Source organism: Podarcis cretensis (genome assembly GCF_951804945.1).
Source record: "Podarcis cretensis genome assembly, chromosome: 12".
In the NCBI taxonomy this organism is placed as follows: Eukaryota; Metazoa; Chordata; class Lepidosauria; order Squamata; family Lacertidae; genus Podarcis; species Podarcis cretensis.
Window position 1 is genome coordinate 33644130 of NC_137181.1, and position 16175 is coordinate 33660304.

At 38.9% G+C, this 16175-nt stretch overlaps 1 protein-coding gene and 1 long non-coding RNA gene across 2 annotated transcripts in view; one reads left to right on the plus strand and one right to left on the minus strand.

Annotated features, from left to right (window-relative positions):
- Nucleotides 1-16175, minus strand: part of LOC307199859 — a 531299-nt gene that overhangs the window by 44043 nt on the left and 471081 nt on the right. The window lies entirely within an intron of this gene.
- AHR (aryl hydrocarbon receptor) overlaps nt 1-16175 on the plus strand; it is a 45922-nt gene that overhangs the window by 15077 nt on the left and 14670 nt on the right. Inside the window, exons 3-4 of the mRNA XM_079947900.1 lie at nt 12959-13068; nt 14849-14938. Coding sequence (XP_079804026.1) covers nt 12959-13068; nt 14849-14938 — 200 coding nt within the window. The remainder of the gene's footprint in view (nt 1-12958; nt 13069-14848; nt 14939-16175) is intronic.

The window sequence follows — 16175 nt, forward strand, 5'->3', positions numbered from 1 at the left end:
AGATGTTAAACCTGTCCTGTCGTGTTAGTTCAGTTGATATGTAAAATCAGTGCTAAAGATGGGGAAAAACATCATTTTTCAGTAGTCTTTGTATTGACTACTCCAAAATGAATAGCATTTCTCTGTCAGCTTTTAGATTTTTATTAGCAATTAGTTCTTCTTAAAATGATGAGCAGCCAAAAGCCTGAATTCTAGGTTTAAAGATTTTGTAAACCATTAAATGAGAGCTAGAAATCACATATTGTGTTTTAATACAAAACTTAAACTGAAAATTACAAAACAATTTATTGTAAGCTTTTAAAACTTCAAATGGCTTGTTCTCCCAAGAGAGAACTGTTTATTTGCTTTTTTGTCTATATGACATCAACATAGCTTGTAACACAATTCAAAAAGCCACAGTACCTATTCATACAAAAAACCCATCTAAAAATCTGAATAATATTATCTCTGTAATCTTATGCTTGTGTACTTTGAAGTGAGTGGCCTTGAGTTCAGTGGTGCTTCCTCTCAGATTTGGTATAGGATTGTAGTCTTAAGTATACAAGTAGAGACTGAGCAGCCTTCATTTTAAAATCTAGAGACCAATAAAGAAAATTTTAGTTTTCCTTTTCCTAAAATGCTGCTATTCTGGAAATGTGACGAATCTTTAAGGTGTCACAGCACTCTGATTGTTTTTGCTGCAAACACAGGAGGTAACAAGGCTACTCGTATTGAAATAATTTCTTAATGTCTCAGGGCTATACATGTTTGGTAACTGTGCTTTCAACCTATACTTTGGGCAATGTATTTTCCCTTTATGATCACTGCTTCAAATGTGTGCTATATTTTTATATAGCATGGAACTCTAGTATTGCAGTGTCTTTCCAGGGGGTCTTGGTTTCAAACAGTGTGTGCTTTTAGATGGCCTTGAGCAATTCAGTCTCTCAGTCTGTTCCCAACTAGAAAAGAATTCTCCTAAAGACTGAAAGAATATATTTGCGCACTTTCTGGTAACACAGGGCTGAGGTGACACCTTTGTGTTCTTTCCAATACACTGAGAAAGCAGTTCCTAGAAATAACAGGGAGGGGATGTCATGTGCTCACTGAGGCTGCAGTTTTTCAGTTCCCTGTTTACTCAAGTGTCCAGTACAATAATTGCAAGCTTGGGATTTTCACTAGCAAAGAGTTAATGAATGCATGTTGTCCAGTTCCTTTGTAGTTAGCAGGTTGAATTCTTCCCTCCAAGAAGATAGCAGGTCAGCGGCTGTAGACTTCATATGTGGTTATTGTTATGTGGCTAAGTGCCTTTTTATATTTGAGGGATCTGTTCACACTTTTCCACTGGTGCATGAGTCTTGGGCTTACTTTATTCCCATCCATCCCCTTTTATGGTGAGGAGGAGGAGAATGGAGGCATTTGCTCCTTTTAAATTATCCATACTTCCCAGTTATGCCCAAATTCAGACAGCTGTAGTTTCAAAATAAGCCATATTTTGAAACCAAGACTTGATGCCAGTATGTTATAAGTCATCTGGCCTCGCATCAAGACTTGCTTAAGGAAGGGAGATAGTTGGGCTTCAAATTGCAAAAACACAGCATCAAAATGTCTTTTTTCAAACTTAACACAGCCTTGATATGTGGTATGCTAACAAGAATGGCCCAAACTTGCATTTATACAAGCTCACTCACCTGCATGCAATTTTTTGTCACCTATGGCTTCCATATGAGTGCTTAAATCCAAGGCTGCTGTAACATTTAATGAGCTTAATCTGTGTTTGTATTGCTCAAAAGTACATGGGACATGAGTTTAAAGGGCTAGTCTGTAGCCAATATGTCTCTGCCAAATTCTAATACAAATGAAAACATGGTTTTAGTAATTGCTGCAAGAAACATTATTTTACTGATATTCCAAATACTCTGCCTTAGTTTAAGACACCACACATCCATCAGGTAGACATTCTTTGATAAACATGAAAGACTTGTAAGGAATTTGAGTTTAATGATACTGTTAGAACACCCTTTATGTAGCTTAAGTGAGAATTCAAGGCAAAGCATATTTTTAAGATCAGATTCTTCTGCATGACTCAGCAACTACACTTTGTTTCTCACAGAAATTCCTGTTTTCTTGTTTTGATTTCATCCAAATTCCGATAAGGAAGTAAGGCTTTCTTACATACCGAAGCTTTGTAGATGTTTACAGTTAAAGCCATTTATAACATAATATGTTTCCCCTATATAAACAAATGCTCAATTTTTGCAAAAACAAACACTGCTTTGTGAATTCTCTCATGAAGCACAAGCTGAAGAATAGTTGTTTGGTAAATAATCTTAGATGTTAAAGTAGGCATATACTGGCAGTCATTCATTCAAATAAGTCATTCGGCCACCAAAGGTGATTTGTTTGGATATGAAACAGAGTTACCCAAAAATAAAACTGTGCATTCCTCATGCTTGGACTCCCTAAGTATGCAGAACTTTATGTGTTCATAGATAAAATGAGAATCCTAGAAGGCTCAAAACAAATGGCCAGACAAAAATACCTGAATGTATTGTGTATAACCTGGATTTTTCATAAAATTATACAAGGTATATTATATATTAAGGTATTGTTATTCAGACAATTGCAAATTTACGTTTAAATGTTTCAAATTCATTTATTTTTTGCAAGTGGCGCTACAATCTGCTGAAATATAAGGAACCTAGCATCTTTTACTTTCTGCCAGTTTTTATATTTTAAAGTACTGTATATACAATGTCTATTAGAAATTGTAAAACAGAAAATTTAATAAAAATTATAACATAAAATAAAAAGAATTCCAGTGACAGGACTTGTCCATGGTTCACACCAAGTCTTGAATGTTTGGGCCAAAGTTATTCTAACCCAGTGCACACTTGCTGAAGAGAGTAGTAGCCAAGATCATCTTATGCCACAGTTAGTGAAGAATAAAACTCATTGACATCAATCACTTAGGATTTCATAATGACCTTGTGGCTGCCTGAGGATTAGAGGCTACTAGCTGGTGGAAATTCTCTTGAACAAAAGAACAGTAATGTTTCCTGAGACTCTAGCGTCTGATAGAAATGCCTTAAACAATTATGTTCTAAATCAGAGAGGGACAATAGGAGATTCAACAACATTCATAATGATGTACACTTACTTACTGAATTTTACATGCTAATTTAAGATTTGCATCTCTAGTGAGAGCACTGTGGTGTATATTTCCCGCTTTTATGCAAATCTCAAGTTCTGTAAGCATCTGGAATGAATAAAATGCATAATTATGAAACAGATCAGTCTTTGCCACTGTGAATGTTATTTCTTCTGGCAAATTGTAAGGATCCTACTGTGTGCAACTTTTGTTTAACCTCATCTTAAAGGGGTGAGATGTGCAACGCTGCAGACGTGTAGGTTCAAATTGATTTCCTTTCCAAAAATTAATAAAAGGTCTCATGTTGCATTTTTATGAAAATTTTAATCAATCTGAAAGACTCATAATATATACATACTTTGTAATCTAATGAGGTAAGTGTTGGTAATCTAAAGTACCAAAAGCTCTAAGGCTTTTTGCCAAGTAACTATTTTTTTCTGAGCTAGAAATTCACATGGATGTTCTCTATTGCATTGAACTTCACGGCTGTTTTTCTTGTTCATTTTAGCATGTTGTATGAATTTGTCCTAATTCTCAAAATTCATAATGTCATTTTGGCACAACAAAAATTGAGCACGCTTGGACGGTAGTACATTACAAAAATGCACATATGTTATACTAGAAAAGAGACAGCTTCCTATTTGACTTGCCAAAAATATGTAGGAAAAAGACAGAATGGAAAGGTTTTTATTTTTGAGCTTTTTAACGAGATGGGTAGAGTTTTATTTGCAATGCAAGTCAAATAAATCTAAGTATAATTGCTGATTTCTTACTGTCTTAAGGATAAGGGCCAAGCAGTGCTGACTTCTGCCTAATGTATGTGAAGACTATGTTAATCCCCCCCCCCAATTTGTATGCTTTTCTAATTATGCTGTAGAGAAAAGTTAATTTTCGTTTGAGTTAAAGTACTGCAAAAGTTGCCATCAGAGGAAACTCTCACACATCAAAATGCAACATGTTTTTCTGAAGATCCTATTTAGATCTGGACATAATCGTGGGTGAAACTTTTTACATTTACAGATGGTGTTAAATAGTGAATATTTTTAGTAGCCAGAGCCCATTTCCTGAACAGTTATAATTTTGTGGTAGATTCTGAAGGCAATTTTAAAACCTTTGATCTGCTTGCATGTATGGAAATGGTACCACTTAGTGTGTGGTTACATTTCTAGAACAGAATTTCCAAAGCGGATAGATCTAGAAATTAAAGCCTTTAGTCACCAATATGAAGTTCTGCAAAGACTCCAGTCCATAGCTTAAGAGTCCATGATGACTTATTTCATCTTTGGAAACAACTCAGCATACTCATATCTACACTGAGCCATTATTTCTCAAATCTAATTAGTAAAATATCCAGATCCTGGTGACTAGAGTGTGGAAAAGCAAGCCAAGTTCTCCAACAGTCTTCCTTATTTGTAGTCTGTTTTCTCTTGAACACCTTAATGGTAGGCACTGAATATCAAGTCTCTTCCTGTCTGCAGATCGTGGATTGTTCTTCTTCATCTGTTGCTAAGGTAAAGGTAAAGGGACGCCTGACCATTAGGTCCACTCGTGACCGACTCTGGGGTTGCGGCGCTCATCTCGCTTTACTGGCCGAGGGAGCCGGCATACAGCTTCCTGGTCATGTGGCTAGCATGACTAAGCCGCTTCTGGCAAACCAGAGCAGCGCACGGAAACGCCGTTTACCTTCCCGCCAGAGTGGTACCTATTTATCTACTTGCACTTTGACGTGCTTTTGAACTGCTAGGTTGGCAGGAGCAGGCACCGAGCAACGGGAGCTCACCCCGTCACAGGGATTCGAACTGCCGTCCTTCTGATCAGCAAGTCCTAGGCTCTGTGGTTAAAGCCAGTCATCACAATATCTGCTCAGATACTGTGTCCACCTCATTAGGAAGAGAGTAGCGAGCATTAGTCCTCCTTCAGGTCCCCTCACCATGTGTGAACAACCAAACCTGAGATGCCAAAGGTATTTGGGCCCTTTGGGCAATCAGTCCTGTTTTCCTTGCATGTGTGTGGAGGGTGCCTGTGTGACAGAGAGACATGGAGAATTCATGGTGCAGCAACTGCCTCATTCAAAGTCTTGCCGGCTACCTGTGGCCACAGTAGGATGTGAGGATGATCTCTCCCCCGCCCCATCCCATTTGGAAGAGAATTGCATAGTTTGGCGGCATGTGGTGAGAATACGGGGGCCTACACCCTCTCTTGGCAGGTTTAGTGAGAAATGTGACTTCCTGGTTTTTTTAAAAAATGTCAGCTTCCTGCATCTTTTCCTTGCACCTATCCATTAAGTAAGTAGTGAGATTGATTTTCTTTGTATGCCAGTTCATGATTTAAACAGTTTTTACTTCTTCAAGCTTTCAGGGACACTGCAGTTGTGCTGTAAGATAATATAACTTTCCTGTCATGCTGGGGGTGAGGCTTGAGAAACAGCGACCTTCTTAACAGTGACAAAGCCTTTCCCCCTCACATGCAACTATGGATTAATAATTTATTGTCTTGCACTAAAGGAACACCTGCTAACTTGGACTATGCTATATAATTATAGCTTTTCGAAAGGCATCTGCATCCACACAAAAATGCTCAAAAGTGTCTGTTTAACCAATGCCCTGGAAACTAGTTTTTCCTTTCCAAACAGAAGCTATTACAAATTAAAACATTTGTACAGAATATCTGATGCACTGCACCATAGGTGCAATCAAAAATTAAAAGATCTCCTTTTTTCCTTTTTTGAAATAAAATGATGGACTAGAGCCTTTTCTTGTATATTAAGTGCTGAATGTTTTCAGTTATCTGTTAAATGACATTTAATCTGTCATTGGAAATGCCCCTAAAAACAGATAATATTTTGGATACTGTTGTGAGCATACGTTTTATAAAGATCTTTATGAGGATTTGCTTTATTTAGGAGACTTGAAATTTGGAAGTTGCTATAATTTGCAAATGAATCATTGTTTTGCATTGTGTGAAACCTTTTCTAAGTGCCTTGTTTCCCCAAAGCCTGCTATAGTCAAGATGTTTCTCTTGTGGTGGCATTAAATGGGGGAGGGGTCCAGAATTAACTCTAGCTGTTTTCCCAAAGCATCTTTTGTATGGTGTGGCTGCCCTTCAGCCTGCCCTTCAGGTTGCCAGTTGCTAAGGTTATGAGCTTTCTTGATGAGTCTCATACAGTCTCATTCATATTGTTGGTGGATTATTAAATATTTAGATGGTGAGTCTTAAACTCTGTTCCCAGGGTGCTTTCTCAGCCAGTATATCCGCCACCTATTTTAAACTGAGTATATATTTGAACAATCTTATATCTTCTGTAGTTGGGGGGGGGGGTTTCTTAATTTGAAGCTGGTTGAATTATTTTGTTTAGAAAATTGAAGTATTTCAAGACAGAATTTGTATTTTAACTTTTTAAAAAATCTTTTGAAATTCTAACCATTTTTTGAAGTTGAAATGATTACATTTAAAGAGCCACAAAAATAGTACTCTGTCTGGATGAGGTGTGCAGGCATTGCCTGCTTGTCGCGTCTTGTTAAATGCCTTCTTGGTGTGGAATATATACAGTGTGTTCAACCTTAACTGCTTTCAAAAACTATTCCTTGAAGAGCAGCAAGTAGAAAACTGTGACCTTTTCCATTCTTCCTATTGTTTCTTCAGCCTTTTGTGTGTGTCCCCCCCACACTTCCATAAAACAAAAATTATTGTTGTTTAATTAGCTAAGGAAAAGAGCAGATTTTCAGATTAGTCTGGAAGCCAGGCCTTATGAGAAATGGTTGAGAGAACTGGGTATGTTTAGCCTGGGAAAGAGGAGATTGAGAGGCGATATGATAGCCATCGTTAAATATCTAAAGGGTTGTCACATGGAGGATAGAACAAGTTTGTTTTCTCCTGCTCCAGAGACTAGAACCTGAATCAGGGGGGTCAAGTTACAAGAAAGAAGATTCTGAATAAACAAGAATAACTTTCTCACAATAAGAGCTGTTTGACTCCCAGAAAAGGTGATGGACTCTCCTTCCATGGAGGTTTTTCAGCAGAGGTTGGATGGCCACCTGTCATGTATGATCAAGTTGTGATTCCTGCATTGCAGGGGGCTGGACTAGATGACCCTTGGGACTCTTTCCAACACTACAATTCTGTGCTTATATGATATATGTGTTTTCACTGAAAGTATAATTTTGAAGCTCTTCTGTATCATGGCATGTAGTGGTTCTGACATTTCAGTGTTGTTTTGTCAGCTACCTAATCTGAAAGAGAAGTCAGTCTCCTGAAATTAACGTAAGCTGGTAAACAACCATCAACAACTTAATATTTGGTATTCTAAAATGTCCCCCCTTTTTACTTAACTTATGGAAGTTCATTGCAAATTGATTATCTTCATTGGCATTATTTGGAACAGCCATGTTATTATTGTAGTTTATTTTTTAAAATATAAAAGAAGACAACCTAGCAGTTCGAAAGCACCTCCGGGTGCAAGTAGATAAATAGGGACCGCTTACTAGCGGGAAGGTAAACGGCGTTTCCGTGTGCGGCTCTGGCTCTGGCTCTGGCTCTGGCCAGAGCAGCGATGTCACGCTGGCCACGTGACCCGGAAGTGTCTCCAGACAGCGCTGGCCCCTGGCCTCTTAAGTGAGATGGGCGCACAACCCCAGAGTCTGTCAAGACTGGCCCGTACGGGCAGGGGTACCTTTACCTTTTTAAAAGAAGACATCTATTGAGAATAAGTTTCACTGAACATTGTGGGGTTCACTTCTAATAATAATAATTTATTATTTATATGGCACTTGGTTGCTCCAGGCACTCTAGGCTGCTTCCAACAAATTATAAAGCCAAAGTAAAACATAAAACATTAAAAACTTCCCTATACAGAGCTGCCTTCAGATATCTTCTAAGCGTCAGATAGTTTAGAAGTTGTTTATTTCCTTGGCCTCTGACGGGAGGGTGTTCCACAGGGCAGGCATGACTACTGAGAAGGCCCTCTGCCTGGTTTCCTGCAGCTTCACTTCTCACATTGAGAGAACTGCAGAAGACCCTTGGAACTGGACCTCCGTGTCTGGGCTGAACGATGGGTGTTGAGACGCTCCTTTAGATATACAGGGCTGAATTTGTTTAGGGCTTTAAAGGTCAGCACCAACAATTTGAATTGTGCTTGGAAATGTACTGGGAGCCAATGTGAATCTTTTTGGATTGGTGTTATATGGTCACAGTGGCTGCTCCCATCCTGGCAGCAGCTTCTAAGAAAACTGTAGCACAATTAAGGGCTATAGTTCAGTGGTAGAACATTAAGTAAGATCAGTGTTGTTTTGGCCTCTGTGTATAACCCAACCAGCCAAACCCACTCAACGAATCATGAATGGTGTTCCTTCAAGAGTTTGATAAACATTCTGTTGTTGCTGCCTGTGCACTGCAATAAGCAGAGTGGTGTACAGCACAGTTTGCCCCAATATATGGTTGGTGGACTGCCTTCAGCATTGTGGAATCATAAGTTGTGCAGTACTAGTTGTTATAGTGAGCAGGGTTCCACACAGTTAAAGGACTAGCCAGTTTCTGATCTTCACATATTAGGTATGGAGGTCTGTCTGGTGGGGGATACGTACACACATAAACAATTGTGTACCATATGCAGTTTTGTATCAGTATTTGGAGATGAACGTATGGTGAATGCCATCTGACAATGGGCAAGTTGCAAAAATGAAGTTGTGGAAACTGTAGCAGCCACAAATATCAATGACAGGTTTTACCCTAAGGTCTTCATCTGGATTCTCAGCAACGGAAAGAAGTGATCATACGATGGGCCTTAGTTCAGTAGTAGAACATCTGCTTTGCATGTAGAATGACCCAGGTTCAATCCCCAGTATTTCCAAGTAGGGAAAAATAGGAGACCTGCTACCAGACAGTGTAGAGAAGACTGATGCTCTGTGTAAGACAGTTCCTGTCTTCCTTAATGTCAGGCACTAGGCAACATTTCTCATCCTTGGTTTTTTTGTTCTATCCTAAAGCAACATGCTTGTAAGTGGCACCTCTGAAGTACAGTATGTTTGACTGGGATGGCCATTGGTCTTCGTATTGTGAACAATATTTCTACAGCTTTTGATGTATCTAATCTTCATCTGTTCTTTCAGCCAGTGCTTCTTTGTGCTTAATCTTGTTACTGTTCTTAAGCTAATCTCCATCAAAAGAAGTCAGCTTCAGAATGGCAAATAATATAAGCAAGGTTTAGTTTCAGCCACCAACGTGAAATATTCTATGCCAGTGTTTCCCAGAACTTCTCTTTCATTTTCTAGGACCACATTCCACCCCCCTTAGCCCAAATACTTTCTTTGTAAAGGAGAAAGACGGGGTGTAAAGAAATATAAAATAATAATAAAACACACCATTGCATTATAAAAAGCTAAATAAGCACCCTATATTAGAATTCTCTAAAGCTGCATACTATATACAGTTTTTGTAATTTTCAATATGAACTTTAACTTTTTTTTTTTACTTCATAAGTTTTCTGGAGTTGCATCATTCAGTCACAGTACAATATCACAGTATAATACAAGTACTTTAGTTTTCTTTAATACAGACTAAGATTAAATCATTTTCTTTCAGTCTTGAAATCTAGAAGCTACAAAAGTACCTAGGTATGCACTCAGGTGCCCTTAACACTGAAAGCATGTCACGTTGCTTTTCAAATTTCCCTGAGATTAAAAATCAAAGTTTGAAAAGGTATCCCACAGATGATAAAAACCATCACCTGCATGCCCAAGAGGTTTGATAAGAATCAAGTGACAAGATCTCCTGAAACCTTCAAGCATATGTGCAGATGAGACCTTACGAAGGTGGCAAAATAGAGAAACACATGCACACTGACCACTGACACAGACTACAGTGAAGAGGAATAATTATTTGTTTTCATTTGCTTTGTGTTTATATTAAGTCCATCCTCCATTACCATACCAAGTTAATGTATGACTAGGGAATGATGGATGGTTTGAGACTACAGTATGATTGGGAAATAGAGAAGCTTGTGCTGGTAGCCTTAGTCTCAGTGGTAATCAAACAGATACTTTAAATGTGCAAAAGTTATTTTGCTTGGGGTCAGTGAAGATCACTGGTGTTCCTAAACTTTTTTCAGGTACCATTTCTCAGCCTACTTAGATATCCTGCCTCCTGTATCTGCCTCTCTCGACCATGCATATTTGTATGCAGAGAAACAGATTTGAATTTAAAGTGGCACAAAATGTCATTCACAGAATGTCTAAACAATTTATGACTGTTGAGGGCACATCTTTTTCCTGTGATAGAATGCTTTAAGAAAATTGCTGTTGAAAAATTCAGTGCAACTCTGTTCAGTAGATTATAATATGCCTTTGTTTGCAGTAGACTGCTATTGTTTCTTACTAACAGTGGTGGTATTCTATTAGTAGAATTTAGTAAGCCTGTAAGCTATCTAAAATATTTGTGCTTGAACTGGCAGATTGGATTTAATGCGCTTGAGTTTTAATTTTTGAGAAAACCAGGCTATGTGCAGAAAATTCTTGGCCTTTTTCAATCCACTAGTGGGAGTGTGAAGTGGGCTTATGATTTTTTATGTATTTTAATTATAATTGGGTTCAAAGCCAAATATTTATCTGTAAAGCCAAGGGTGAGACCCAGAAAAACCTTTGAATGGTTGAAGGGCAAGAGTGGTACAGTGGTACCTCGCAAGACGAATGCCTCATAAGACAAAAGAGTTTTTCGTTTTTTGAGTTGCTTCGCAAGACGGATTTCCCTATGAGCTTGCTTCGCAAGATGAAAACGTCTTGCAAGTTTGTTTCCTTTTTCTTGAAACCGTGCATTCAGGGGGTGCAGTTGCGACTTGACTTCGAGGAGCAACTCAAAGCACGCGGTGTGGTAGCCTTTTTTGAGGTTTTTGAACACTTTGGTGATTTTTGAAGCTTTTCCAAAATCCGTGCTTTGCAAGACGAAAAAGCTCGCAGAACGAATTAATTTCGTCTTGCGAGGTACCACTGTATCTCCAATTTCTGCTTGTTTCCCCCATGAGAATGGGTTTTGTGGGCTCATACAGCTTCAGTGGGAAGGAGGAGGAAGTCCTGCTGCAGAAGCAGACCTCTGTTCACAGTTCTCTGAAACCTGCCCATGTCATTCAGTGATACAGATATTCCAAGGAGATGTGTGATAATTTTTGTTTTATCCCAGCCATCAGTTTGCATGAAACTCAAGTGAACGTTGTACGATGAGGCTATGATTTTTTCTGTAAGTTGCATCTTGTAAATTTGCTTCTTTGTGAGTTGAGAAATAAACCAAATATTTGAACTGCAGCGTTGGAACACAAAATGACTTCATGTATCAACATCAAGGAACGTGGTGCATTTGGAGACTGTTTGATTAGGGAGAGCAGGTTCTCTGATTTCTCATTTTAGTTTGGGGGGAGAGAGAGTGCTTCATTCAAAAAACTGTGTGTGCAGCAGCATATCACCAGTGACATGCTTCTTCTCACTTTCAAATACGTTTCATCCAATGGAAGTGAGAGAAGTGCAATGGCCTGCTCATAGAGGGGCATCCACTTCATTCACAATATCTGGCTTTATTTTAAGACTGCATAGTAGGAAGCAAAGCTAGGAAAGCTGCATTCCCAGACCTGGCATTTTGGTCTCTAGGAAGCCAGAGCCGGAGACTCAGACTACACACTAAGTGGAGTCCCATGACTTCGAAACTTTGCATAGTGTATTGTTTGGGGCCTTCCTCAAGGAAGCTGATATGTCTTATTTTCTTTTCTTTCTGATCTTCCTCCCCACCCCACACCTCCATGTCACCTTCCTTCTATGGAGCTTGGCTTGAAGAGAATAGATTTATTGTTCTGCAAACCTGCATTTGAGGCTTCATTCTGGGCGGAGAACAAGAGAACACACTGCACCAAAACAACATGACCTAGTGACAAAAACTAGAGAACTGACCCTTCTGTATAAAAAAAGCATGTGCTTAAACGAAGACTGGAGCTGCCTACGGATTTCTTTTTAAGATGGTCTTAATTTATGTATTGCCAAAAATGCAAATAGGAGTCAAATCAAATATACATAATTCTTGAAAATTGTAGCTTCCTAGGCAGGAAAAATCAGGTCACAGAGCAGAAAACCACAATACTAGTTCCAGGCAGCCAGAATGTGTGCGTGGTGTGTGTTTCTAACAGCAACTTCATGTGTTTCATGGCAGTTTGCCCTCAAAATGCAGTCAACATATTGGTAGCATGCATGCTTCCTTGTCTCCACACCCCCAGTCCCAGCCGTTCAGTGAAATTCTGCTATGTAGTCACAGCTTCTTGAGCTTTTGATCAATATTCTCCAATCAGTGTTCTTACTAGCTTCACTCTTCCTTTCATTTATAACTTAATTATTGCCAAAGCGGTTTCGTATATCTTCAAAATTATGAAACCCTAAAATGAAAACCAGTTCACTTCATTTCCCCTGTTAAATATAAAATTAATAATACAAAATGTTGAACTAGCTTCTTCATATAATTGCAGAATTTTTATTTTATTTATATATATATATATATAGAGAGAGAGAGAGAGAGAGAGAGACATGCTGTGTTATCCTATTTTACAAAGACAAAACTACATGAGAATTTGTAGCAGTAAGAATTGGAGCAAATACAAGAATCAATTCCTTTGTGAGAAAGCTTAATCCTATAAATGTTGCAGCATTAGAATTAAACTTACTCTGTTATTTTTGTAGTTTTCCCTCTTAAATAAGCATTTCCAGAATATGTAGTTTTAGAAACAGTACTTTTTTGGTATTTCGTGTTAATCAACTCAAGTGATAATTTGTTCACAGAAATGTTACATTTTTATTTCTTTTTCTGCAGTTGCACTAAAATCATCCAGTTCTGCAAAGTCTGACAGAAATGGCATTCAAGAAAGCAGCAGAACTATAAAACCTAGAGAGACCATGCTGGAAGGAGAACTTTTACTACAGGTACTTGTAGTTATGTTGAAAGAATTTCTGTGGGAAATAATATTGGAACATGGGTTTAATTTGCTTCATTCATCAATAGAAGCATAAGCAAAAACTTTGCATCTATTCTACTTACCACTTCAGGCTTTTCTTTAATCTTTTTCTAAGATCTAGAACATAATGCCTTACTATGTATAATGGGTTGAGCCAGAAAATCATTGTTTACTAGCTAAGCCTTGTAAGTAAGCCTACAAAAGTTACTAGGCTACTAAAAAAAATAATGCACTAGTTAGATAATGGCCTGCATTTCAGTTTTGGCTACAGAACAGGGAGAACCTTCTTCATGGAAATACAGACTAATAAAATTATTGGCTTTAACTGGCAAAGGAAGGATGGAATGGCCCACCCCTCTTCCACCAGTCTAGTGCATTTATGTCCTGGTCACAGTGGAAAAGACTTTCTTTCCTCAACCTTTAGCACAAATACTAAACTGACAGGCTAGGAGAAATTTGTCCATCTTCTGCCAGCCCACTCACTGGCCTGTACATATTTCCTTGTCACCTATGACAACCAAGAAAGTTGTTAAATACACACTATGTTGCTCATTTTACTTATTTGCATAATTTAATTTCCTAGCTTCTTTAAAACACTGTCCAGAGTGGATGTTAGTATTTCGGGCTTAAATCCAACTAGTAAGTTGGGATCTAATTTACAGGTTTTTAGGTGCTCGGCTTTGGACCGCATATGTATTTTCAAAATCCCATAATTAAAGCATTAAGCATATAACATCATAGGTGTATCTTAATCTGTAAATGTGTGCAGAATCCTTTGATGCTTTATAGTAACACTACCTGAAAGTGCCCAGTGTTGCCTGGGAATCTAAGAAACTAAAACAGATTGAGATTTTTAAATGAATAGTATAAGTTGTTAGTTTTGAGGGCTGTACTCAGCCCCCACCCCCTGACACAGAGCCCTGATCTGACCTGGGGAACACCTGACCAGATTTGGTCCTGAATCCATTTTAGGGTGGGGCTAATGTTTAATTAGCAGGCCAGGGGAAGGAGGGACTGCATCTCCTTTCCGCCTTCTCCTGAATGCACTGCAGAGATCAGGAGAGTTGTCTCCTGCTGGTTGTTGCTTTGACAATGCATTCCGTGCAAGAAATAAACTAATGAAGCAGACCCAGTAGCTAGCGGGGCTACAGCCTTGGTGCATGATTCCTTCAGTGTTGCTGGCAGCTGGCACCCAAACGTAGACAAAAACCGACTCCTTTTTCATGGGACAGTCGTGACAAATTGGGTGACGGTATCTAGAGCTGCCCAAACCCAGGCAAAACAGCCAGCCAGATGGGTCTAATCCTCTTCCCAAGAGACATAGTAGATGTTAGATTAGATGATGGACCACATTTTCCTAGATGCAATTTCTAAGGTAACATTCCTATGAAATGATCATCGAACATTAACATTATTGCACAAGTGTCTTCGATTTAACTTTGGATTTAATTTTCACATCATAAAACCCTTGGACATTAGTATTGCATGCCTAATGTACTAGCAATCTCACTCTTGGGGGTTATTGTAGATTTTATGTAAATGCTTTGAAAATCGAAAACTTAGTCTTTAACATGGTTTTGTGCTGCTGATTTTCTGTTTGGTATTGGCCAGAATAATAAGTGTGGCTATATTAACTTTTTTTCCTGTGCTTCTTGTAATATATATTAAATTACATTTTTAAATCCTCTTTTTCAACATGCAGTATCAATGTATTTTTCAAATTAAACTTGTTGCTGTTCTATCTTCAGGCATTAAACGGCTTTGTGCTGGTGGTCACGTCAGATGCACTCATATTTTATGTTTCTTCTACAATCCAGGATTACTTGGGTTTTCAGCAGGTAAGCACTTTTTCCTCTTTCAAAAAGGAGTACTTTCAAAGTTTCAGGTCTACTTCGTGTATCGAAAGGCAAATTTATTTGTCATGGTGGCTTCTGTTTCAAACTTCCAGCCTTCTGTCTCATATAATTTAACTGCTCCATGAAGACACTGGGGGAGATTATATGGAGAGTTGGGCTCTGTCACTTGTTGCTATCAGTAGCTCTCTTGAGGTTTCCATGTGAATGTATGTAGGTAGCACAAGGGTGTTTTGCACCAGCCCTCCACCTTCTCACTTTCGGTGCAAAGGCCTCAAGAACAATTCCAAGCACATGTGTGAAACACAGGAAGGTCAGAAGGAGAGGGGTCACCAAGTGTTGCACAAAATATGAAAATAAGTAAATAATTTGTGTAGCTCCTGTGAAAGGATTAAGAACTCCAAACAATCATCAGCACCCTCAAAAAATAATGTTCTTACTATGAGATTAAAAGTTGATATTAAGTCCACAGCATAAATGTGACTTTGATTAGTAGACTAGTCCCTTTAAAAAAAAAAAAGGTAATATATTTTATTATCTTGATTCCGAATTAAGCACTACCTAACTTATATCCAGTTGTTGGAACTTTGGCTGGCACTACATCACTTGGGGACGCAGGTGGCGCTGTGGGTTAAAGCCTCAGCGCCTAGGGCTTGCCGATCGAAAGGTCGGCGGTTCGAATCCCTGCGGCGGGGTGCGCTCCCGCTGCTCGGTCCCAGCGCCTGCCAACCTAGCAGTTCGAAAGCACCTCCGGGTGCAAGTAGATAAATAGGGACCGCTTACCAGCGGGAAGGTAAACAGCGTTTCCGTGTGCGGCTCTGGCTCTGGCTCTGGCTCTGGCCAGAGCAGCGATGTCACGCTGGCCACGTGACCCGGAAGTGTCTCCGGACAGCGCTGGCCCCTGGCCTCTTAAGTGAGATGGGCGCACAACCCCAGAGTCTGTCAAGACTGGCCCGTACGGGCAGGGGTACCTTTACCTTTACCTTTACATCACTTGAATGTATACTCTAGTTAGATTTGAAATAAGCAGACCAGTTTTAACCCTGTTCAAGATACGCTTATATGCTTAGCACCTTTTGGATGTATTGCAAGGATATTGTGGTCTTTGTTTTGCTCCCAATTGTACAAATAGTTTTAATAAACAATTATGAAGGATTTAAAAAACTGGTTTTTGCTGGATTAATTCTATAGGAGTCCATTAACTGTAATGGACTGTCTTACT